The sequence below is a fragment of the Eumetopias jubatus genome, unplaced genomic scaffold (genome assembly GCF_037043125.1).
Source record: "Eumetopias jubatus isolate StellerSeaLion01/CBP00866 unplaced genomic scaffold, mEumJub1_p1.0 scaffold_13, whole genome shotgun sequence".
NCBI classification, from domain to species: Eukaryota; Metazoa; Chordata; class Mammalia; order Carnivora; family Otariidae; genus Eumetopias; species Eumetopias jubatus.
The window spans coordinates 86,116,050-86,142,961 of NW_028274819.1; the positions used below are offsets into that span (position 1 = coordinate 86,116,050).

General features: G+C 44.4%; 1 protein-coding gene across 4 annotated transcripts in view; it reads left to right on the top strand.

Moving 5' to 3' along the window:
* Positions 1 to 26,912, top strand: part of OPCML (opioid binding protein/cell adhesion molecule like) — a 524,690-nt gene that overhangs the window by 496,781 nt on the left and 997 nt on the right. Inside the window, exons 4-7 of one of the 4 annotated variants that reach the window (XM_028120822.1) lie at positions 10,678 to 10,815; positions 11,229 to 11,349; positions 11,832 to 11,983; positions 12,899 to 12,925. In XM_028120822.1, the coding sequence (XP_027976623.1) occupies positions 10,678 to 10,815; positions 11,229 to 11,349; positions 11,832 to 11,983; positions 12,899 to 12,925 (438 nt within the window). The remainder of the gene's footprint in view (positions 1 to 10,677; positions 10,816 to 11,228; positions 11,350 to 11,831; positions 11,984 to 12,898; positions 12,926 to 26,912) is intronic. The other 3 variants (XM_088018155.1, XM_028120823.1, XM_028120824.1) reach the window with 3 other exon arrangements.

A 26,912-nucleotide genomic window follows, 5' to 3' on the forward strand; every position in this document is an offset into this window, starting at 1 on the left:
GTACTGGGGCAGAATTAAGTTGAGAGAAGAACAGTGGCTAAGGAGCTAAGAAATAAACTGGCCCAATGCCCTCATTTTGCAGATAAGGAAACTGAGGCTGCCCCAAGTAAAATGGATTGTCCAGAGTTCCTGGCTAATTAGTAGCAGAGCGAAGACTCCTAGGTTTCCATTAGGCCTATGTTCATCAGGGTTCTCCAGAGGAACAGAACCAGAAGGATATATAAAGAAACAGATAAGACAAGACTTACTATAGGAACCAGCTTGAGTGGTTATGGAGGCGAGAAGTCCCCTGATCTGCCATCTGCAAGCTGCAGGATCAGGAAACCTGGTGATGTAATTCAGTCAGAATCTAAAGTCTGAGAACCAGGTGAGCAGATGGTGCTGCTTAGAAATCAGCCTTAGAAATCACCTTAGAAATCAGCCGGTCCTGAGGCCAAAGGCTTTAGAAATGGGGGAGGTGGGGGCACCCACTTGTATAAGTGCCAGGAGCTAAAGGCCCAAGAACCTGGAGCTCTGACGTCCAAAGGCAGGAGAAGACAGACATCCTAGCTCAAGAAAAGCGAGAGAGAATTTGCCCTTCCTCCATCTTTTTGTTCCCTTCAGGTCATCAGTGGACTGGATAATGCCTACCCACATTAGCGTGGGCAATCTGTTCTACTCAATCTGCCAAATCAAATGCTCATCTCTCGTAGAAGCACTTCATAGACACACCCCAGAATCATATCTACCAGCTATCTGGTCATCCTTTTGCTCGGTCAAGTTGACACATAAAACTAAACATCACATGGCCCCTCAGATCATGTTGGTTCTGTTCTGGTGCAGCCACAGATCAGTTCTGATAGTGCGGGTGCAGGGGAAATTTGGGTTGCGGTTCTAAGTGTTGGGCCTTTACTACTGCCAGCCCCCCCCCCCCCCACCTTTGCTTGTCTCTCTTCTGTCTTCTGGTTGGGAAGGATTCACAAGGTGAGCCACATAACTAAGAAGGGATATTTTTAACCAAGGCAGGAGAGGACAGAAAGCAGAGAGAAGCATCATTTTCCTGCATTTGGAGTTACCCTCAGACCCATGAAGATGGGTCTCCAATCAGATAAGTGGATGATTAGTTATACCTATAAGATATTATCCCAACCTACCGATCGAGAGGAGGGAAACAAGAACAGCTACTTGTCAAAATCTGCATGAATAGGATTCTTAGAAGGGAACGGAAAGAATTAATCTCCCCCATTAATACAAGACATTACCCTCAGACACACACAGCCCTTCATAATTGTCAAAACCTCTTTCCTCCCCATCACCGAGCAGTGACAGCACAATGACAGATGAGAGCCACCTTGAAATTGCTGTGGTGTCTTTATTCTTGTGCCTGTATTGTCAAGACCCCAGAAAAAGCTAGGGTGGCCTAGGTCAATTCTGCAGTGTGCATGCCTGACTGCAGGAAATGTCTTATGTTTCCATATAGGTCAGTGACCCTGAGCTTCTCGGTTGGAACTCTGCCCATCAGCACCACAGTTGTCAGATTTCCAGAACTTAAGGAATTCTGTGGGATTTCTGGTCACAGACTGTATTGCTAAGTTATAAAAAAACTAGAAATGACCTCAGAAATCATCCAGTACGTGTTTTTATCTGATAGGAAAAAATAGTGTAGGCTTGGGGTGCTAAAAACATTTACTCAAAGTCACATAGCACATTAGTGGCAAAGTGGGGGTTAGAACCAGGTCTTCTGATCTCTAATTCGGTACTTTTCTCCCACTTACTCCTGCTCTTGGCAGAGTCACAGAAGACCGTGGGTATTGTGACTTCTATGGGAACGAGGCTAAGAAGGGAGGCCAGGAAGATAGTTGTCTTTCATGAGAGGTCAGCTTAATGAGACCAAGTCAGATGATAGGAGGCAGACAGACTTGCCTAGAACAGCACAAGGTGCAGATACAGAGGGCCCCTTGACAAGAAAGTTGCCAAAGCAAACCAACATCACATCAAGAGCTCTTGGCCCCAAGGGCGGAGACATTGCCCACTGAGTGCACAGCTCCTCATTCTTCCTTTCAACGGCCGCTATAGCTGAGTGCGTGACCATAGCTCTCTGCCCTTGATGCTTCAGAGCTCAGGCCCTCCAGCTCGGTGAAGTGTGCACAATGTCTCAGGTGTGGCCTGCATGCCAAGTATGCTGCTTGGCTTAGTGGGTATTCTGCCTGGAAGCGAATACAAGGATTTCAAAAACATTAATGAATGTTGATGATTAGCATCATTGTCATGCGGTTGTGCTATTGGGAGCTAATCTGGGGGGAGACTAAAAGGTAGAGAATAAGAGAAGAGGAAGGAAGACAGGAAGCAGGAAGAGTCAGGCTGCACCAAGTCTTCATCTGCAGACACTGGACTGTGTTCTGCCTCAAAAGAGCATCTCCCCAGTAGCCTGAAGGGGCCCTGTGGCTGCTTCCGTGAGTGTTCTGGACCATCGTAACCATTTCAGAAGGTGCAAATCTGGTCTGGTATCCAAACTGCCGGGACTTCGAGCCAGCATCTGTGGAACCCCAGCTGGGTTTCTGTCCTGCAGGGTGCAGTGCTGATGCCCTCACTCTAGTTGGCCTTGCCTCTGAGCAGCTGCTCTAGCCTGCAACCCCACAGAAAAGTAGTTAGCTCATGAGCCTCAAGCTCCAAGGAAGGGAGCACACAGAGTCATGCTGGACCCTCATTTAGCAGAGTCCTACATCTGAGAATCCACAATCTCCTTGGGGACCAAACCACTGTCTCTCATTGAATTTAAAAGCGTGGGTGTTGGGACAGCCCCACAGGCAGAGAAAATGCAAGCAGCAGCCTGGACAAATCCTGATGGCCGGCCTTTCCAGTGGCTGGAAGTATAGTGGCCACTCAGATTATCACCCAGAGCAGCACAATGTTGAGAGCGGAAGTGACCATTAATTAATAATGAGGCTTGGAAAACAGGTGTCCACTGAGAGTGTACCGGACAGACTTAACTATATGGTTACCCTACTTGTAAAAATAACAAAGGCTTCCTTGGTGTTGCTATAGAAAACATTAATCCCCAGGGAAAACAAGCCAAGTGCAGTTGGTATTGGAAGGAAAGTTTTAATTCCTCCCAAAGCACATAAAAGGTAAAGCATTTGGTCTGATATTGCTCTTTATTAGAAATAATCTGAAGAGTTTGGACACCACTTGCTCCCCAACAGATTCTGACAAATAGACTTGCTGTGAGCTCAAGAAGCCAAGTTTTCAAGCACCGTCTGGTGTTGGATACTCACTGACCACGTGGTGGCATGGGGCATAGCCGTGCCTCCAAAACACTATTTTCTTTGAGAAACTGGGCCTAGGTGATTGGTCATCCCTGTTTAGGCTAATGCAAGACAGGTCAAGTCAAACTTTCTTAAGACATATACAAGACATACATATACAAAAAAGCAGTATCTCATTCAGTGCCTTGATTAATTTTTTAAAAATTATTGATTATTTTTTAAAGTAGTAGTTTATTTCGACTAAAGCATAGAATTCCTTCACTCTTTAGTTGTTAGTAATGAAATAACCTTTTTGGTTCAGAGTGCAAATAGTATTAATGAAGGAAGAAATCCTGTAATAAATAAAAACTTTTCAAATGTCCTTAACATTTTGTCAATAACTCAGCTGTTTCAGCTATGCTTTCTAAAAGTCATGATGTTGTTTTCCTCAACCTTTATGTCTTTTTGGCCTGAGCTGTTTATTTCTGTTCATGTGTGGATACTTTGTAGAATATAAATGTTAGCTACTTTTTTTTAACCATGTCAGCTACTCTGTTCTCCAAATGGATTTAAGCTCCTGCCTCCGCCATTTGTCTGCATATATGTGAATTTCTGGCTTTCTGCATTCTGTATCCTCATGCTCTCTGTCTCCGTGTGTGTGTGTGTGTGTGTGTGTGTGTGTGTGTGTGTGAGGGCGTGCACATATTCAACTCCTCTCTTCTTTATCCAGCATGCACTCGGAACTCCCACTGAAAGGGTATGTGCCTCATGCTTGCCAGTACCCTGGCTCTTTCTGTATCACTCACTCAGGACTACTCCCTCTGGGTCAACAGTATCATCTAGATTATAAAACTCTCATGTCCTGATTTTTCTTATAGTGAATGAACCCATTTCAGAAAAGAACACAAGGAAGACCAAACTAACTACATGTCTTCACTGTGATTTGGAGAGAGAGACTCTTGCCCTGATGCTCTGTGTCTGTCTATCTGGGCATCCCTTTCCACTGTGGGCTGATGAAGGGCAGTCAACGCTGTCAGGCCCAGGCCCTGCTGCCATTACCTTGCAAGGCTCCCTTTCCCAGACTCACCTGCTGACATCCCAACTGTATGTCTCTCATAGAGGCCAGTGGACAGTCAATAGAAGGCCTGAGCGCACTCAGAAAAAGTTCTGTGCAGAACTTTATGGACTGCGCACTGGGTGTTATATGCAAACAATGAATCATGGAACACTACATCAAAAACTAATGATGTAATGTATGGTGATTAACATAAAATAATAAAATAAAATTAGAAAGAAAAGAAAATGACAGACTTAGGAAATTCACCACTGCCAGGCAATTCCTTTGAGCCTCCGGCTCCCGGGAGCATTATTAATGTACTCTTCCCCCCCCTAGAAACTCACCTGACTTTCACAGTCACATATTGATCATGTCATTAGACAACTTACTGTCAGCCTCAGGGAAGGCAGCCAGCAAGGCAGCCCTGGACAGGGGCAAGCCACCCCTCCCTTGGGCAAGGTCCTGGTGGCGGCAGCCTGAGAAACGTTGTCTGAGCCCATGACAAAGAGCTTCTGTCACTGCCAGCAAGTGAGACGTTGACCCAGAGGCTCAGTCTCCAAACCAAAATGACTTTAGCACAATTCAATTGCTTGTATTAATTAAGGGAAAATGAAACAGTGGGTTTATCACACTTTTCATTAACTCCAATGCAGCGAAGGGATGTATCTGGGAGTTGGGAGCAAGCAAGGATGGAATGTACTGCTGTCCACACTTCCTGGTTTAATTAAGGAGGGGGCGCCCAGAGTTGCTTTTTGCCAGCGGTACTCTAAGGAGAGTCATGGGGTCAGGGAGGATAGAGAGCGTGGAGAGCGGCCTGGCAGAAAGAGAGAAGATGAAGCAGAGAGGGAGAATTTAGAGGGGATTCAGTTTCCAAACCCTTGGCCATCGGGCATAGAGTGAACAGATGCTGTATGTGCATCCTACAGGAGATGCATACAGAGTTCAAGGAAGTGGTGGTTGTAATCCCTTCTCGGTGCACTTGGCAGCTGAGACAATGGGATAGCTACCACATAGGGGTGCCCACGTACTCTCCACTCCCAATGGCTTTCTTCTTTTCTTGCCCGCTGGAGTTCTCCTTCTCCTGCCCATGTCTTCACGAAGCCGTTTGCTCTCCGTGGATGCCTCCTTAAATTCTTACCCCTCCTCCCTGCTCTTACCCTCTTCTTGTTCATTTCCTCCAAGGCACCCGCCCCCAGGCAGGTGCCACTGTGAGCCACCTCCTGACAGGCCTCATGGCAAAAGCTGTGACAGGTGTTGACGTTTAACCTCACAAAGCAGTTTCCCTGGATAGAGCAGCAACTTTCCGTGGTAAATGAAGAGGGACCGTGAGGTTGGGGCACCCAGAAGGGGACTTTTAACCGTTTCAAAGAGAGAAGCCAGGCAGGGGTTGCCTCAATATGAGGATGATTGTTTTGGATGATGTGAATAGTCTAGCAAAGGAATAGGCAGCCCTCTGAAATCATCCCCAGGGATATTCACACAGAGTGGGGGAAGATATTCCATCAGGAACAATAATCCAAAAAAAAAAAAAAAAATGGAAGACTAAAATCTTTGAGCCCTCATGGTGCTTAGAACTGTACAATTGTAAGGAATTGTATGAAGAAAAGAAAAATTGGGCATAGGAGTAGTGACTGAGAGATAGCTGGCATGGAAGGACAGGTTGTGAAGAGGGGAAGAAAGAAGTCGAACAAGGTCAGGAAGCGTCCTGATTTTACTCCGGATTTCCTATTTGATCTCTTCATCCCTGAATGCTTAGGTTGCTTCCAGCTCTAATAAATCTTTCTGAACCACCATCCTTTACTAGCAGGATGTAAAAACAATTAGGAACTGTAAACTGAGCCTAGGGATAGAAAAATATAAACTGCTCCAGTTCTGGGCTCATGATATTGTAGACTACCCAAGGTCAAGGACCTTGTCTTCTACCTCGTCTCCGCCCTACACCCAGTGTCTAACCCAGCGCTTCTCTCACGGCACTAGTGCATAAAATGACTGCAGGTGATGTCAGGGAAGGCAGATCACACCAGGGGTCCTTCCCTGAAGCAGTTTCTCAGTCTGCTCCTCTGTTTCTAAGATGGCAGACCCTGCTCACGGCCACTGCCTGTTCTTTGCAGTCTGTGACTGGGTCAGTATCTGCCTCCCTGCAGAAGAAGCCCCCTGTGCCCACATAACCATGGGGCTTGCTCAGGCATCTTGCAACTGAGGAGTCCTGGCCCACGGACCTCCCACATACCCTGATAAATGGCCCCGTTTGTATTCTTGCAGCTCTTAATCTCACTAACACAGTGAATTAAACTTACCTTCTCCAAAGTACTCATCTGTGGGAAGAAATAACCCCCTTTTAAAAAAAAAAATTGCCACTGATTCAGAATTCACTTCCTTTTGCTTCCAGTCATGGTATATGGGGATGTCTGAATACATAGGGCAGGTTGATAATGCCTTTGGGTTATTGGCTTGTTAAAGGACATCTCATCACAAAGCAAAATTATGCAGTTGATTTGGGACTCCCGTTTTCATACATTTGGTCAGAGAAAATATTGTAGTCCTTTAGCCTGTATTTTTCCTTTAATCCTTTCTGAATGTGTCTTCAGCATCTTTCCAGTGACACCCAGGCCATCTTTTCGGCACCCCCTCGGTCTTTCATTCCTTCCTCATACCTTCCTTCTCCTTCCTCTTCTGTTCCTCCCTCAGGTGTTTCTCCCTGCCCCTCTTTTCTCTTTCTCTCCCTCTCAGCAGTTTGTCTTCCTGGCAGCCAGCAAAGAAGAATAAAACATTTGTTGCCTTCTGCCCCTTTCGATGCAGCATGGAATCAGAATTTGACATTGCAACTGGACCCGGAGATGCCAGGGAAAGCATGTGACCCTGCAGTTTCCTAGATCTCTAGGCATTTAGCAACCTCGATTTGTTCACCCAGTATTGAAAGCAGTAACAAAAATTACATCTCAATCACCTTCAGTGAGCTTAAGATGGGGAACAGTTTCAAAGTCTTCTTCCCATTTCTTAGCAAAGACAACTGAGAGAATGCATGCTTTGTAGTAAGACCGTAAACACTCTGAAAAGTTAGCTTCAGGGTCCAGATCCTTGACCTCAGCGCACCTGACTGAGCACTGTTCTCCAAAGAGGGTGTCTTTTGAGATGCAGGCTCCCCAAGGATCTCTGCATGAGAGGAGCTCAGTAAGCTTTGTTGACCAAGTGGCCACTTCGAAGACCCAGATAATTGCACATGGGTGACAAGAGTGAGCTGAGAAGAGCACGGGTGGTGCCTTGTAACTTTGCTGCTCAGTGCGTGGGTCCCAGAGCAGCAGCATGGAGATCCTTGGGCACTGGTTAGAAATGCAGAACCCCAGGCCCCACTCTAGACCTACTGAATCAGAATCTATGGATTTTTTAGATCCCAGAGGAATTTATATGCAAATGAAAATCTGAGAAGCACTTACTTTATAGTACAAACTTGACAAAATTCATTCTCTCACTTAACCAGGTAGTATTATTGTAACGATCCCCATTTCGCACGAAACACTCTTCCTTCCTCCCTTTTTTGCTGTCATATAAGTATCCCATAAAAACAACATCACAGATAGTGAAAATACATTCCCACAATCCAGAGGGCGGCTGTGTCATCCAGTAATTTCTACACAAAGGATCCAGGATCTGCCCTACTCATACAGATGCAGAGAATTACTCAGGGTCCCAGCACATTGGCCTCCATCTTCTTTGAGGTGACCCCATCCATTTGCACAGGCCAACACTTCTAAGTTGACTGGCTTCTACAAACCTGCCTTATTAGGGGCTTTAAGACATGTGTCCAGTGTGTACCATGTAGCATGATATGGATCTATCTCATTCTCTGCAAGGAAGGGGTCTCAGTGACCGTGCCTGAGGCTCCTGCTGGACCTACTGCAGGTGGCTCTTTTGTTTGGTCAGATGAAGTCGGATTTAATTACTTGTGGCAAATGCACTGTAGCACATTTTGAAAAAATCATGGCATCTTAGTAGTAGGGAGGCAGCCTTTTGATCCTGCCATACTTATTCGTTACAGAAAAGGTATAGTGAATTTGAGACTTTGTTTTGTGTGATTGATTTCACTGTTGTTTAATCCTTAAAAATACTTAGATTGGTCAACCAACATCATTTCAATAAGTGAGGCCATTTTTATCTTTATAGACTTCCTGAAATAAGTGATCTTAAAATCTTTTTCAACTATGAGATTCTGTTAAGTCTGAGAGAAATAAGGAAAAGGGATGAGAAGATGTTTCTCTCCCTCTAATAAATCTTGAGGAATTAGGATATGAACTAGCCTGAATGATTAAATGTCTGCTGCGGTGGAGGCCTTGTGACCAGCACCACTAACCTGAGATCCTGGTGAATAGGGCCCTACCCCAGCCCCAAGGGCGCCATGCTCTGGAGTGTCTTGCTTGACATTTTCTAAGTCCTCCTCTGGTGCCTGGGAGCAGCCTAGGCCAGCAATACCACTAAGGAGAGATACTCAGAGTCTAGACTGGGAGTGTGTGCCCTGTCCTGGGGCCATTGTTCCCCTACAGGGTGGGGTGCGTTTCCAACCTCTACTGTCAGCCATTCTTCACATGGGTTCAACCAGATTCCCCAAGATCACCAAACTCACACCTGTGGGCTTATTCTGGGACCCGGTCCACAGGTCCAGGTTCTAGGAGGGTGGTAAAGGATTGCTCCTCCTGACAGTGCAAGATTTCTTTCATGTAACTGCATGAGATTGGGTTACCAGAATGGTGCTGATGTTGGATGACTCTGCTTGATCATATAGAGAGGGACCTCTTGAAAAATATTTTGCCAGGGGACCCATACCTGCTTGGGATGTACTGAAGTAACTGATGGCAGAGCCTGGGTGGTTGGGACTTGGAGTGGGGGGTGGAGGCAGGGAAGGCAACAGGAGCTGAAAAGCAGTTGGTCTGAGGAAATGGGCAGGACTGGTGGAAACTCCCCAAGGGTTAGACTTGGAGCAAGGTCAGGATGCTAAAGCACCTGCCTCCCTACCCCTGCCCATCACCCTACCCCTCATCTTCCTGCTATTCCACATCCATGGTTGACCTAGACTTAGTTGACTGAACACCCATTGGATAGGAATATGTTTATATGGGAGTGTGAGGAAAGTTATAATGAGTTTCTATCTTTCTGAAAACTAGTTTCACTCTAATGCTTGGAGCACAAAAAAGAATCAGGCAGCAGACCTACAAGAAAGGCAAATGACTGTATTTCGTCCCTGGCCTTTGTGTTGGCTGGGTTTTCACAGGAGCCTGGTGCTTTGACAGAACTGGAAACATTTGGGGTTCAAGACAGAGGGTCTGTTCTCTTTGCACTGAACCACAGGGAGGGGGATGAGGGATAAGAGAGAGGAGCCAGATTGTTGTAAGACACATAATGGTGATTGAAAACAATGTACATTTTGTGACCATACAATATTTTGGATCATGAATTCCAAGCTTCATAAGTGTCTAGGAACAAAGTCTCCAGAATGTCCCACAGAGTTGGGTATTAAATCCACAAGGCTGTTCTAGTAACCATGGGTCCATCATTTGGGGCTACCACATTTATCTTACATTGGCAATCATTTATTGAGCACCAAATGCATAGTGGTTACAAAATGCTTCCACATTCATTCTTTCTCCAGTTCATCTTCTCCAGGACGGTTTGAAACTGAATCAACTGCTTGGCATCTATCTGTATTAAACTATTAAATGGTCACTTATTTATTCTACAAGTAGTTAGTAGTTTGTGTTCCATATCCAAAGGAATATTTTTTATTTGGAAGAGAGAGGTGGGGGGCAGAGGGAGAGGGAGAGAGAATCTCAAGCAGGCTCCACACCCAGCATGGAGTCCAACCAGGGGCTCAATCTCATGACCCTGAGATCATGACCTGAGGCAAAATCAAGAGCCAGATGCTTAACAGGCTGAGCCACCCAGGCACCCCACAAAGGGATTTCTACATAATGAAAAATTAAGATGCCCATGCTAACATAGTTAGCTAAAGTTATTCCCACATTTTTTTATTATATTATCGATCATTACAATTCTCTTTAAAACATCAAAGTTTAGTAATGTGCTGGGATTTTTCACACGTGTTCTCTTAGTTAATCCTCGTCGTAATCATATTTGAAAAGTAATGAAAATCTTTTCTTTTCAAATGGCCTGAAAGTTAAAGTGAGTTGGACAAAAACACAATGACCCAAGACTCAAGCAGAGAATTTCTTTCTCCAAATGCCATACTATTTGGTCAACATGATATCTTACAATCTTTGACTCGATGTTCAAACCTCATTTTTACAGTTTTTTGTATTTCTTCCCCTCCAAGCTCATGATGTGAATATAGTTCTGTCCCTGGTTTCACGGTTTCTTGATTGTTTCTTTCTCTTTCTTTCCTCCCAGAAGGCCAGGGCTTTGTGAGTGAGGATGAATACCTGGAAATCTCTGACATCAAACGTGACCAGTCTGGGGAATATGAATGCAGCGCCTTGAATGATGTGGCTGCACCTGATGTGCGGAAAGTAAAAATCACTGTAAACTGTGAGTTGACCCATTGTCAGGAAGTTTCAGAGGAAGGGAGAATATAGGGACTGAGGGAACAAGCTGGTCATGGCAATGCCATTTTCTGACTATCCCAAACTGTTTCCAACAGGAAAATACTGTGTCACATTGCTTTGCACCATGACTGTCTCCAGTGCCATTTTGCCCCTGGAATCTACCTGTGCCTGTCAAAGTTTTAGCTAATGGGGAGAATTGTTAACTTTGAATTGGTTTGAAGGCTTAAGAAGATGCTGGGGTAAATGCAATTATCCTCGAGCAAGAAATTCTTTTCCCAAAATAAATGGTTATTTAACTGGGAAGGTGGGGTGGCACAAGAAATCCATTTGCACAGCAGGTGACTAAATGTGCCTTTCATTTGTTTCGTGAAATCACTCTGCATTTTCCTCCCGCAGACCCTCCCTATATCTCAAAAGCCAAGAACACTGGTGCATCTGTTGGTCAGAAGGGTATCTTGAGCTGTGAAGCTTCTGCAGTGCCTATGGCTGAATTTCAGTGGTTCAAGGAAGATACCAGGTACCTTAAAAATGAAAATAGGGCATATCTGAAGCAGAGCTGATGGATCATTCCCCACATGGAAAAGGAATGATAAAGTAAAGGGGAAAGATGTGGCAAAACCAAAATGCATTTGTCCCCTTTATAATAGAGTCTCTTTTTAGAACGAGAAACAAACAAACAAACAAATCAAGGAAGCTGGCAAGTGGGAAAATGACCTGGTTTCAGAATCTGAGATTAGTTGTAGACATGGCAGCCCTCAATGACTAGAAGCCAGTGAATCTCACCTTTGGAGCATGAACATCCTTTCCTTTTTCCTCCTCTGGAGGCTGTGGTACACATGTTTTGGGTTAAAGAGACTGGGTCAGTTCGAGGAAAGGTGTCTGTGAGCAGGGCTTCCTTGTAGGATTCATCTGTGGTCTCTTTCAGTTCCCCCTAGCATCTCTGTCTGCTATTTCACTTTATTTGTAGAACCAGACCAGCAATACCTTCTCTTATTGCAGGCTAGCCACTGGCCTGGGCGGCGTGAGGATTGAGAACAAAGGCCACATATCCACTCTGACTTTCTTCAATGTTTCAGAAAAGGATTATGGGAACTATACTTGTGTGGCCACAAATAAGCTTGGGAACACCAACGCCAGCATCACACTGTATGGTGAGTGCAGGAAGCCTGGATGCAGTGGGCTTGGCCACGAGGGAGAACTGCGGGGCCGTAGAGGGAGGAAGGCTCAATCTGCTTGGCCTGTGTCCATCCATACTGCTCAACCCACCACCCTAGATACGAAGTGCTTCTCCCGGTCATTCTCCTAAGCATGTGATACATGATGTTTGCAAGGTAATTGATATCTCCTGGTCCACTGAAAGGCAAGGTTTGCACCTTACAAAAGGAGTAAACCCAATTCTGAACCAAGTTGAATGGTGGTTGCCATAAAAAACACAGAACCATGGAACAGTTCAATTGTAGTATCTAACAGTCTGCGGGGGTAAGTTAGATACAATTTTAAGATACCTTCTATAGGAAGAGTCTATAATTCTGGAGGTTATAGTCATAGATTTGAACCAAGTCAACTGCTGCCATCATGATTCTCATGTTGACTGCCATGTCATATTCTCACTCATTGGAGTGGATGGAGCAGTAGTCTGAGTCCTCATCAAGACAACTGTTCTGTCCACAGCTGGAGCATCAAACCCTTCTCTGAAGGCCTTTTCCTCCCATATGGATGGAGAGGTCTCCAGATTCCTGACTGGCTCCACTGGAAGCCCTTATCTTTCCCTCACTCAGCCTTCCCACTTTGCTGTGTCCATCTCCTTGTGCCACATTTCACATCATGGGCCAGGGTCAGCTTGTTGTGATATTTTGTGTGTGTATGTATTTGTTTATTTGCTGAGATTTGGTTAGAGGTGAGTGAGGGATGAAAAGGTATTCATTTTCCCATGTGTATCTCAGACCCTGAACAAGTTTTCAGCGTTGACATTAACTAAACTTTGTCCACCAACCATCTGAAATGTGTGATCTATGTCTTTTGTTTTCTCTCTGCATTGTGTGTGCATTGTGCTGTGTGTGTCTTAGAAATAAGCCCCTCATCAGCAGTGGCAGGTGGGTACAGCATGTTCCTTCCTTCCTCTGCCTGCCTGAATGCCTATGCTTTTGAATTTAAGCCCACTTCAAAGATTGCCTGCTCCACCTCCCTGACTTATTTATCTTTAGTAGATAGATCTCAGGGGGTTTGGTTTGCACAGGTTAGGTAACAAGCATGTAGAATATGATGACTTTCACATACACACATCATTATATATTTTGGGGGGAAGGGGTTTCCCCCCTGAAGCAATATACTTCGACTTGGTGGCCTGTAAAATAGAGGAGTGTTCTGCTATTTCTGCACATAGCAGCACCAAGAGGAACCCAGCCCAGACACGAAATGGATTATCAAGTGATTGTCTCCATGGGGAAGTCACCCTAGTATGAATGTTTTATTCTTTTAGCTCAGGGCAAAAAGCGATAATGACTTAATTCTATAAACTTCACTTTAAAATAGAAGTACTTGGGGTCATTATTCATCATATAGTAATAATATCTACCATTTACCAAATATTTACTGGTTTCTAGGCATTTTGTTAGTACTGTGCAAAACAGGTTATTAACTCCATTTTAAAGACAAGTACAAGGAAGACCAGCGAGGTTAAGTAACACTGAAGTACGCGTACCAGTGAGTAGGTGCTGGATGAAACCCAGATTTGGCCCTCCATTAGATCCTGGATAAACAGAGAGCGATGGACACATGCGCACACACACACTCGCACACATTTAGATGAAGCAGCAGCAGGTGCCTCGCTGTGCTTCCAGAGGCAGCGGCCTCACAGCCCTAGTTCCCTATGTTCAATCTCAGTCACATACAAAGTGATAACATTTGAATTTTCCAGACCTGGAATCAGCTCTGTAACTGTCACTTTTCATAGCTCTGGATCTAGGAGAATCACGGGCAACTAGTGCTACCCAAGCCTTGAGGTCTATGACCGTCCATCTCTTGGTTTTGATAAAACTGAGGGGAAAGAGTGGGGTGGGTGTGATGCTCTGACCCTAACCCTGCCATCACCCTCTGAGTGGGGTCACCAGGGGTATTGAATATGGCGAAGAGAGTGAACCTAGGACTGATAACCAGATAATCTAGGTTCTTGTGCTTCCCTCCCTCCGATGAGAGAGGTGTGTCATAGCAGATAACAACAGCAAATGTATGCACAACTGTACTGGCCTGTTAGGGCTGCCCTAACAAACTATCACTGGCTGGGGGGCTTAAACAATGGAAATGTATCTCCTCACAATTCTGGAGGCCAGGAGTCCAGGATCAAGGCAGGAAGATCTATCCTCTGTTTTTGATGAGTGCTCTCTTCCTGGCGTGTAGACAACTGCTTTGTCCTCACGAGGGCTTTCTTTTGAGTGTGTGTAGTGTGTGGAGTGATGCAGACAGAAAGCGCAGAGGTGGGAGGAGAAAGACAGGGATCTCTGGCATGGCTTCTTCTTAGGACCCAAATACTATGGAATCAGGGCCCTACCATTATAACCTCATGTAACCTTAATTACTTCCTGATAGGCCCCATCTCCAAATACACATTGGGGGTTAGGTCTTCAACATATGAATGTGGGGAGATACAGTCCTGTCCACAGGGAAGACATAGCTTCATATTCCAATTCAGCCAGCCACATGCCAGCCACTTCATCTTCCTGAGCCTTACTTTCGTCATGGGTGCTCTTGGGCTATCATCAACACCTTCTTTAAAAGGCTAGTGAGAGGACTGTGTGAGTCTTACAGAGAGAGAGCCCAGCAGATGCTATGTTTAGATGCATGACTTCAACAACATGCCAAGTCTACAGGCCTCAGTTTACCCAGCTAAAATGGGGATGATATTAAATAAATAAATAAATAAATAAATAAATAAATAAATAAATAAAATGAGGATGCTATTTCTTGGCCTGCTGCCTCTCATTGTGAATTGTCCATAAGATAATATTTACCACGGAGGCATGACAAACTGAAACTTGTATAAATGCAAGGTATTGCAGTTACTTCCCTGCTTGCCAACACCTGTGATGCAGCCCCTCTTATTACTGCTTCCCTTGGTATGGCTGCCAAGATTGTTGCTCAACTGGACTGTGCGTTCCTTTCTTCCAGAGTCTCTTATGCCCTTTACTACAGCATCTGCAATCCCCATAATCCACATATCCTGCTTCATCTGGTTAGTACCCACTCACCTCCCATCATCCCTTCCTGAGAGATGCCTTCCCTGACCTCTGTGAGTGGGCCAGTCCTCCACTGCACACTGTCGTATAACGCTTCGGAAGGCCACTTTCACCACAGTGCACTTGCTAGCATTCGTTCAGCAAGTACGTGCCAGTACTTGCCACAAGTAGGGCACTGTTCTCAGTGACGAGGACACAGGAGTGCACAGCAGCTATATTCCTTGTCCCTAGAGCCTTCCCTGGCTAGTTGCATTTTTACTTCTGTTTCATTTATTTAGTTTGCTTGATTAAAGTCTTTCCTCCCTTTTCGCCTGTATGCTCCCTAAACAAAGGGACCATGTCTGGTTTGATTCTTAGAACCTAGCACAGAGATCCACACACAGTGGTGGGTCAGAAAAATCTTGTTGAATGAGTGAACATGTATATACAGAGATTGGAGAGCCATGTTGGTGATGCCAGCAGCAAGAATTCAACTGTCAAGGATGAAATATGGCAGCATGGAGTAGGGTCTATAGACTCAGAGCCTCTTTGAAGCCAGGTTGTGCTGCTCACTGGCTGAGTGGCTCTGGGAAAGTCGATCTCAGTGTGCCTTATTTTTTTCATCAGTGCAGGTATTTTAGAAAACATGTCCTGTAATTGTCTGACACTATGCCTGAATGGAAATAGCTTAACAAAAGATCAGAGTGACATTGTCCAGTAGACCAGCCCTTTCTGTTGGCCATGAGTGTTCCTTCCAGTCCTCAATATTCCCATAATTATGGCTAACTAGTGTTACCAGGCTTACTGGTAACTTACTATGTGCAGAGCCACTAGACTAAGTGTTCTACATGTTTTATCTCATTTAATGATTTGGGGCACCTGGGTGGCTCAGTCGGTTAAGCGTCTGCCTTTGGCTCAGGTCATGATCCCAGGGTCCTGGGATCGAGCCCCGCATCGGGCTCCCTGCTCAGCGGGAGGCCTGCTTCTCCCTCTCCCTCTGCCTGCCTCTCTGCCTACTTGTGCTCTCTCTCTGTCTCTCTGTCAAATAAATAAATAAAATCTTTAAAAAATTTTTTATCTCATTTAATGATTCTAGGAAGTAAGTAGTATATTTATCCCGAGTTTACAGAGGATGAAATTGAGACATTAGGCACGTTACTCAACTCATAGTGGCTTACAAATGCTTGAGCTGAGATTTAAACCTATGTACTCTGGTTCCAGTGTCTGAGCTCTTTCTCCTACTTCAATCCAACTCACCATACTTGGCAACCCATCATGGACGTTGGTGGATGCCCTTCCAGATGGAAACCCATATCAACAATTAGCCTGCTTGGACCCATTTCGCATACCAGCATATCCCCTGTTCCAACCAAATCTGAACCCATTCTGCAGTAAACATAGGGGTGCATTTTTTTTTTTTTGATATAGTGTTTTCACTTTTGTTGGGCAAAAACCCAGTAGTGGAATTAATGGATCATATGGTAATTCTATTTTTAATTTCTTGAGGAACCTCCATACTGTTTTCCACAGTAGCTGCACCAATTTGCATTCCCACCAACAGTTCATGAGGATTCCTTCAAATAATTTAAAAAGCAAAAAATAAATCTGAACCCATTCTTTTAAAGGACGTTTTTTTACATTTACAACCCATACACACATACTTCCCAAATATACACCTCCCCTCCACCCCACATTCCAGGCATACATTGGTGTTTGCCCTCAAAGACTATACGATTGTTTTTGGAGACCCTTTTGACTCTGCACTGTGACCCCATCACAACACATACTCATAATAGGGCTCTCACACAAACACATCTTTATCTATTTCCTACCTACATGCAAAGAACAAGGGGAAGTGGGATGAAAGCAGTTTCAAAAGAACACATAAGACAAAGCCCGTGAGACAGTGGGTTGGTGAGCGAGCTGAAGCAGGAAGTGATGGGGCAGGTGGTGAGAGTGAACACAGGTGGGTGGGCGACATGCAGAGACAAATCAGTGGTTGGCACTGACATGAGGTGTTTCTTCCCTGCACGCCAGTTGCGGCCCCTTCAAAAGCCACACTGACAGGATAGGTCAGGCAGGCAGAGTGCAACTCAAAGTGGCATTTTAGACTGCCTGTATGTTCCTTAGTGCAGGGCAACTGCAGGTCCTAGAAAGACAACACAACATTGAGAGGCCAACAGCAAGGAAAATGGTGTTCTGGTCCCGACCCCAGTTCAAACAAACTGATGCTCTCTGTTCTGTTCCCTGGTTGTCTGTTGAATGTAAGAACAGAACAAGATGGACTCTCAGCTGAGTTCCAGCTAAGTGTTCTAAATTTAAGCAACAGTGGAGAAACAGTATTAAAGGTAGGTCTCCAAAACCTATCATCCATAAACTTGGAAATGGTGGCAACTAAAATGCTTTTTCTATGGAAAAGCAAACTGCTCTAAGTATAAGTAAGTTTTACTGAGTGGAGGCAGCCTTTTGCAGGCCCACCTGGAGTGCTAGCACCTTGAAGTCTTGCCAGGCCTGTGTGCAGCAGAGGGAAGGCCAGGCTCAGCCTGCTGGCCCCAGGTCTGCCCCCTCCCCCTGCTCCCCCTAGGAAGCCACTCACTTCTCTCAGCTTGTCAACCCACTTTGCCTCCCCTGGGTCCTGAGCAAGAGGCCCCATCCCCCTGTCCTTAGAGTACAGAGAGCGAAGATTCTGAACTTGATTACATCCGGCACTGCAGAGAGTGTGATGTGCTTAATGAGCCATATAAACGCTTGGATTACTGGAACTGGCAGGGGAGAGGGACAGAGGGCGCAAACAATGCCAGAAAGGAGGGGGGCTGCTGCAGAGAGAAAAACAGATTTCTCACATTTTATCTGTGAAATCGTAGCAACACAAATTAGTTACATTAAGAGTTAAGTATCAGGAATAGGGACAACTGATAGGAATCTTGTCATTGCAGATGAAAACGGCAAAATATTCCAGTTAAGGCAACATCTGGGCTCTGGATTTTTTCCTCAGGCAATGCCTCAGCCCCCCTCAGAGCAGCCAGGACTCAAGCCTACCTCGGCGGGCCATGCAAGCCATAAGGACAGAATCTATATTTTGTTTTGCTAATGGCCATTCCTCTAGAATAAATATACATATCAGGCTGTTCTTCAAACTGGATTTTCTTCAACTACAGGCAGCACCAACCAATTCCTCTCAGCCTCCACCCTTTGCTGACCGTGTGCCCAACACCGCACACACCACTGGTACTTGTAGGCAGAGCCTCAGAGCCGGGCCTTTGTCCCACACCCCACCCCAACACACTTCTGTCTCTGTTAGCCTTCCCTACTCTTTTATTAAGAGCACACCTTTCCCCCAGGTGCCTCCAGGGGAGACCTGAGGAGTGGGTGCGATGAGTCTGGAGATTGTCTTTAGTGTGCCTTCTGTGTACCATACTGCATCTTCTCTTGCCTTCTCCTCCAGACCTCTGACAGGGGGAGCCTGTGTTCTCATCCCCTCCTCGAGCACCACCATGCCTCAGTCTGCCATGCTCTGCTCCCTCCTAAAACCCAGCAGAATCTCAGTTCCAGACCTCCCTTTGGCCCCCAGGACCCCCTCCTGGCTTCTGTGACATACCCAGGTGGTGACTTTCCTACCTCTCTGGGTTAGTCTGCTGCTGGCCCCTCCACCCCCTGCCCCATCAGTCTGCCCAGGGAGCGTATCACAGTGAGAGGAGAAGGGGTCTCTTATGTCTTCAGGCATCTTACAGAACAACATTTTAGTCTGCATTGTACTTGCTTTGGGGGCTTTAAAAATGCAGATTCATGGGTCTTGCCCCAGACCCATTTAAGCACAGTCTCCAGGGAAGGTCCTGAGAATGTGCTTTTAAAGCAAGCTCTCCAAGAGACTCTTGCACACTGAAGACTGATGGTCTCTGAGCAATTGTCTGATAACTACAAAAGCTGCATCTCTAGCACTCTCCTGAATTCTGAGCTCCGAACCCTCTCCCTACTTGAATGTTCCATGGGAATCTCAAACTCAACCTTTCTATCTCAGATATGCCTCTCACTCACACGTATACCTTACCTTCTCCCCAACATACTCGCACTAGAATCTCTCCGGTCCTTCTGACCCCTTCCTTTCCCTTCTCCTTCTACCTGGCGGCCTGTGAGTCCCAGCAAGCCGACCTGGCCTGCTGGCTTGTCATTCCGTCCTCACTTACACTGGGCATGTGCCTTCCCTGAGCAGTTATGCTATTCTCTTATTCATTCCTGCATGTTTGGTGATCCCTTTCTAATCTCTTTGCCACTGTGGGGCCATGTGACCTTTCCAAAGCTCAGAATGAAACTGCTCATACCGTGCTGAAAGCTGCCTACCAGGAAAGCATGGCCTTGAGGTTTCTTCTTGCTCTGAGATCCACACCCCCTTCTACTTCAGGTTCTCCCACTGCCTTCTATGCGCCCGCCATGCTAGATCCAGAACACTGATCCCATGACACATGTCAGCCTCTGACCATGCTGCTTCAGCTCTTTTCATCCCTCCATCCATTCAGATTGAGTTTCAAAGTTCCCAACCCTGCACAAACAAGTCAATAGACAGCTACAGTAGAATAATAGAATATAATAAGTGAAAAAGCCACTAGCTATTGGCAGCCAGACATGGTTTAAACAGCTAAGAACACTATGAGATCAGTACTGTTATTATTCCCACTTCCAAGAAGAAGAGCCTGGAGCCCAGAGAATTCAGGTGGTGGGACTGAATTCCCGCAGACAGGAATTCTACCACCCAAGGAAATGACAACACCAGGTTTTGCATCCAGGTCTGTCTGATCTTAAGCCCATGTTTCTTTTTAACCCATACGTATCCTATGTCTTCCAGTATGCTGTAGGGTCACAGACGGAGGCTTTTGCCGTCTTCCCTGTCTGATGAAATTGTACTTATCCCTTAAGGTTCTACTCCATTTTATTCTGCCCATAAAGTGATTCCGAGCCCCACTGAAGAAGCACTCATCTTTGGGGCTTTCAGGGTAGTAGCTTATATTTTTTTGTATTTGTTTCTGCACTTAAAGGATGTAGCCCTGTATCTTGCAGTGGTTTTTGCCCAGTAAACATCTGTCAAATTAATAAATATAATTTCCAGTCAATGGGGGCATCAGGGATAGCCCTTATACAGAGCGAAACTCTCCAATAACCAAAGAAAAGCCAAATACTCAAAAGAACTCGTGGTCTTCTTCCCCCAGGGAAGCTAAATTACTATTTCTCTACACTCTCCCTTGCATTCCAGCTTCCATATTTGGAATTTAGGGTTCTCCTGACCCTGGGTCTTTCTTCTGAGGGAGACTCTATCAAACATTCCCGTTCACTGTTTAGGAAGATGTTCATCAAATGATTTCTTCTTGCAGAGACATCAAAAACTGCACATATTTGTCCATTTCCTGCTGATAATGTATATGATATTTATTTTCCAAATCCACAATTTAAATCCAGGTGGGAGGGAATGAGTCAGAGAGAGATACCATTGCTTTTGGCTGATGACAGCAGCGGAATCATTTGTATTTTCCCCAACCTGCAAAATGTCAACATATTAGAAAAAAAAAATGCAGACATTTCACATTTCATTCCTGATGAGGTTCCTTGTCATTCCCTCACACCCCACCCTCCTCTATCTGAATCATTGACATCTGGCTATTAGTCTAAGCATTTAGAATGTAACACTGAGCATTCAGGGTGTGCTGATGTCAGCACACACACAAGAGCTTGTGGTTCGGCATAGACCAAAGTCTTGTCTCTTTCAAGTTTGTGATGAGCTGACAGATTTGAATTAACTTCTGATATTAACTTCTTCAGCTTTTGTTTTTGTGGTAAATACAAAACAAGGAGCTCTAAAGAGAACAAAACAAAGATGGCTGCCTTTTTTGGCCTCTTTATTCACAAGTCTTCGCGCTGCAAAGCCCCGTTAATCTTCCTTGTAAAACAACACAGTGCCATGTTTTCCACTGTAATTAAAGACAATGGAGGAAAAGTTCCCTTTGAAGGGGAATGAAGCGCCTTCATCAGCCAGCACTGCTGAAAATAGGTTTATGTTTCACCAACAAGTGTAACGCGTGCATCCTCTAATTAGATTTCCTTGCTCCTCTTTTAATCACCATGAACATCATTATCCTTTTAGTTCCTCATTAGGAAGGTCACATAGTTCATATTCATACTTATAAAACCTATCCAAATTTCAGAACAAAACTGTATCTTCTTACACTTCAGATACCTCATTGATCTCACTGTGCTATCACCAAGTTCAACTTGCCTGTGGGGTTTTTCTTTCTTTTCTTTTTTAATGTGATCACCCTACCACCTGCTATTTTAGTAGAATTACAGCGATACACTCTAATGTTGCTGAAGAACCATGCCATATTTTCATGGCTATAATGGAAAGGAAAAACCGTGACACATTTCAATACCTTCATTGCCATTTTTAAGCTTTGAATCTCTTGCGAGGCAAGATCTCATCAGTAGGCTTCAATATATTTGGGGGGAGTTTTGTGCTGGGTTTGGGTACTTTGATTTTCAAAACCTGCTCCCTCCGAGGGTGATCCGTCACCCCTCGGCATAGTCTTATTTGCAGGGGAACTAGGCCTGCAGGCTGCTTCTAGGTTAAGCTCTCCATCAAATTTGCTCCTTTAAAAATCTAATGTTTAGTATATTTAATTTAGCAAAGTAAGTAGCCTCTCCACAGTGGACTTTATTTTATTTATTTGTTTGTTTTTTTCTTATTTCCTTCTCTTAACCCTGCTGAGCATCACATCTGGCCATAAATCTTCCCTCTGGCCCGGAATACACACAGCAATTGACCTTCATGCCATTTACCATTTCTGGAATTTATCCCTTGATCTCTCTCTTCTTTCTCTATGCTGAAGACTAAAGTATTTTTGTCTGCATATGTGTCCCCAAGGTATTTTGTCATTGTCATTGTTGTCATTCACAGTTTGTTCTGTGGCTTTGCATCATCATTTCAGCTTTTATCCTCAGGGACGCTCCCCTTCAGACATGAAGGAAACAGTGTGTAGCATTGAAAGGGTGGAGGAGGATCTGGATCAAGGGAAAGGGCAAAAATACACGTTCTCACTTCCAATTTATCCCTGACAAATATTTAATTAAACTTGATATTCATCCAGCCATTCTAATTGAACTGAGTCACCGTTAACTGTAAAAATGATCCCTTAAATGTGGCAATTGCCCAGAGAGAAAGCTGGGCCTCTAAATACACTTGCTTCCTCGGGAAGCTTTTGCCTGTGGTTATAGCCACTTCAGGTCTTTTAAGGAGTGACCAGGTCACTTGCTTGCTCGCCATAGCCAAGTTTGCTTTCAGCTTGTGTTTGGCACTTGTCCTTGAGAGCCTGCTCTTCCACAGGGTCTCTATTTAAAGCAGGGTCCCCACAAAAGATCCCATTTTTAGGATCAGCAGTTATTGTCCTGGTTCTAATTCACCTCATATTTATTCATCCTTTACTTCCACTCAGCGATCTTACCCATCATCTTAACTAATACACAAAACAACCCTACAGGAGGAGATGAACCACCCCTCCCCCTTTATACATTAAAAAAAAAAAAAAAACTGTTTCAGAGCAGTTGACTGTCTTGTCCAAAGTCATCCTGCTAGTGAGTCCCAGAGCCAGAATTCAAATTCAGTCCTTTCTGACTCCTGAATTTAATTCTCCTAAGACTCCAACAGGGAGGGTATTCTTGAGATGAAAGGGATACTGGTTATTTGTTCCAAATGGCTTTCTTCTCAGGATCTGGAAGCATTTAAAAAATTTCTCTCTTTCCTTCCTTACCTCTCTTCCTTCTTTCCTTCCTTCCTTCCTTCCTTCCTTCCTTCCTTCCTTCCTTCCTTCCTTCTTTCCTTCCTTCCTTCAATTGTTTGTTGACTGATTTAGAGTAGAAGAAATGCTATTCCTGGTCCTAGTAAAGTATAAGCTCTGTGAAAGCAGAGATTGTGTCTGCCTGAAAACAGAGAGTGGTTCACAGCAGCTTCCCAATCAATACTTGCTGAGTGAATGGCAGTGGCTTTCTGAGGCTAGTGTGGGGTCCCTTACCCTTGCAAGACTGATCCTTTGCCCTTGGACCTTGCATGGAGCCTAGCTTTGGACATCTTCCATCACTCTGCTCAGTGACCCATGTCTTCCCAAGCTCACTTCAAGGCCAACAGCCTCTCTCAGCAACAGACCCCCTATCTCATGATCTCATCTTCTCACTCTGTCACCAGCAAAACCTCACCTCAGGTTCAACATATTTGGGAAGGATTGAAATAAGCCAAATTAGCTTCAACTAAGAAGTGGAAGGTGGGGGTTGTGGAAGCTCCATAGTGGTGATCGCCATGATCACATGACTACATTGTACCAGGTACTATATTAATCACTCTGACTCTTTATCCTGTAAACTCAGTATTATTACCTCTATTTTCAGTAAGACAACTGAAAGTACCTTGTATAAGATCACATAGCTGGTACACCACAGAGTCAGGATTTAAATCCATACTGGTCTCACTCCAAAGTTGCCAGGATTAGTACACTTTTACAGTGGTCATTGACTTGACCCAAAGGATGTTTAGGGCTGCAAAGACGAGAGAGCAAAGCCAAGCGGTCCAGATGCATCCAAAACCTTTCCTAAGGTTCATAGAAGACGTCTACTCTACCTGTTCATTCAGGGACACCGCTCCATAGATGTTCGGTCCCATATTTCCTTCCAACACTTGTCCTTCATCCTGATACATTTCAGGGTTAGTTTTCTGTAGTAGAACACACAATTGAAAATTCACTTCATGTTTCCCAATTCTGGATTCTAAGTTTGAAGTAAGAACTAACTTTCTCCCTATTTCCACCAAGAAGGAGATGGAGGAGGAAAAGTAAGGGGAGGAGAAGGAGGAAAGCACCACTTGAATTCCTGACCATGTTTATTGGAATTAAAGCTGGTATGATCTTGGGTACCAAGTACTTGGAGAAGTCAATGTAGCTGTTGTTACCTGAAGAAACCAAGGTATAGGAAAACCATAGTCAACTTGATATCTGAGGAAGTGTGTTCAAGCTTTAGTACTACCACTGCTCAGCTCAGGGGAAGTGTTCCTCCAGTAGCATGCCCTTCCCTCAACAGATTCATTGAGGTAACATTTGCAAAAGCCTCCTACCAGCCTAAGGGACCAAAAGTGAGCCCTGAGTGTTCATGGAGCCACACCAATTAGCTGAACAGTGGTAATCTATATTAAAGCACAAAGAAGCACATGGCTAATCAGGTGAGTGACCTTACCATACAGAAACTCTAAGGGAGAGACACAAACTAAATGTTTTATTTTCCTCATTAATAGTAGAATCAGGGTTACTGCAATGATGTAATTAAAAAATCACTTCATAGCTGGCGGCTTTTATCTCACATTCCTCCAACTTAGAGAGTGGAACACAGATGTGAGCCTCACTTCCTGCTGTGAACAAAATCCAAGAGCCTTCCTATAGGTCCCTTGCTGTCCTGGCATTTAGCCCAGCTGCCAAATCTCAAATGTGTGCAGGATCCATATGAGGAAAGTGATGCTAATTTTAATCTCTATTATATTGGATTAGACTAACTAACAATGGGTCAGACTAGCTCAGCCATTGCTCATAGATTGACTGACTAAAAGCACTTTGGGATTAAATTGCCGTATTTTCTGATACGTTTAAGCAGATCTCCTCAAACCTGCTAAAGAATAAAGCTTCTTGAAGCTGCATAGAAAACATGACCACAGAAAAGAAAATTTGGGGGCCCAAGAATGTTTGGTGGCCTCTTGTTCTCTTAGATGACATGCTGAGGTGCAAAAACCCAGAGTGGTGATGGTTTTGTACCAACTGGAAAGGGCCATCTGGCTGCTCACCAGCTGTCCCTTCTAGGACCAGATGTAGAGTTTCCATTCATACAATAACTCAAAATGCTAATAAGAGAAAGGCCTTAGGTCATCAATCCCAACCTCCTCTCCTTTTGTAGATGGGAGAGCGAAGGCCAGAGAGGGGGTGCCAGTCAGCTAGGGAGAAACAGAATCACATAGAGAAACTGGGTCTCCAGATTCCTAGCTAGTTATTCCTCTCACTATGTGTTGCTGTGGTCCTTGGAAAACATGCACAAGGGGTCATTTTCCACTGAAAGGAAGTCGAGTTGTAACAATCCAGGGGACAGACTTTATAGACAGAGTGACTCCGTTCTAATACAGCCCTGTATAGAAGCTGGGTGACCATAGCAAAGCACTTAACTGCTCTGTTCTTTAGTTTCTCCATTTATAAAATGGGAATGCCATGGCTAGTGCATAGCTCATAGCATTTTGTGAAGATTAAATGAGTTTATATGTGTTTAGCATTTAGAATCACACTTGCCACATAGAGAGCACAATGTAAATACATGTTACCATCATCATCCTAAGCAAGCTGAGCAGCCTTTATATCTGCTAAGTTACCCTCACGGTTTCTGCTCTATGGAACACTCAACTGAAGTTTAACTGTGGTTATAAACCCTCTGCCCGATAGTAATGAACATCTTATTGCAACTGCCACACACCACCAGAAATACTCATTTCTCTTTATGATTCTGCCTCCTTCTCTCTCTGTACCTCACCCTTCATGCTTTGCCTTCCTCATATAATGCTTTTTTCTGCTGTTTTAGCTATATCCAACCTTGTGCTGGTAGCATGACATTCAAAGCAATGCTTAAATACACCGGTAGAACTTGGGATAAAGTGATTCTGTCTCTCTAGAGTGGGGCTTATTAGGTCTTCAGTTGTCCCTTAAGTTAATGTCAGCATCATGAATTAGACAAAGACACATACACATATATAATTAGTTTAATGTAAGTCCTCTCTATCTTCTTCAAAAGATAAATGACTTAGATGTTTTAATGAGTTTATAAAGAAATGAGCAATGCAGATTCATTAAACATATGTTTCTATAAAAGTATCTATCTATAGATAGATATAGAAACATATATGTCTTTCATAGAAACATATATGTCTAAAAAATCTGCATCGTTCATTTTTTTATAAAGTCATTAAAACATCTAAATCATTTATCTTTTGAAGAAGATAATATAGAGAATTATTTTGAGCTCCAACTGGGGCATTTTTCAACTCAGTACATTCTGTAGGCCAGTATGGTCCTTTAAGATGTATGTCTTGACTGATGGAGGCCCCAGAGTCAGGCTACTTTTCGTAAATATGTATGGAACCTTCATGGGGATGATAGCACTTAGCTCATGCCTGGATCCTGCCCTTGTCTGTGAATACTTTATAACAAAATTGCACAGCAGTATGAGCCAGACTCTCAAGCCAGAAAGTAAATGTGAATCTTTAGTCAATAGGAGATTTGTGTACATTGGAAACCAGAGGAAGAAAAAGTATCCATATGGAAATCCCTGGGCTTGGAACAGTTACATGCTCATTGCTGAAGTGAGAGGCCTGTATTTCCCCAAGCAAAAGGTTAGCACCAGCCTCTTCCTAGGCAAGGCAGGGATCCACACCATCACACTGACAAGCCAGCCAAATGACTACAGTTCTGTTTTGAGGAGACCCTGCACCAACTATGCTTTTTCAAGGAATCATGTTTATTTCCAATAAGCCTATTTGCTTCTGAAAGCAAGCCCTGGCTTAAGAGGGCAAAAGAGGCCTGCTTGTCTTGTCTGCATCTCCTTTTCCTTCTCACTGGCTCTACAGGAATGCCTCTGGATGACTTCTTACCCCCTGTCTTATATTTGATTCCACATTCCCTGGAATATTCTCTGCTTGCTAGCTGCTGGTCTTCCTTATGACTCCAAATTCTTATGGCTTGCAAATAAAGGTGATGGAGGAATGCAGAGGTGAATTAGACCCTGATACACATGCTCTGGGTCCTTAGAACAGGCTAGG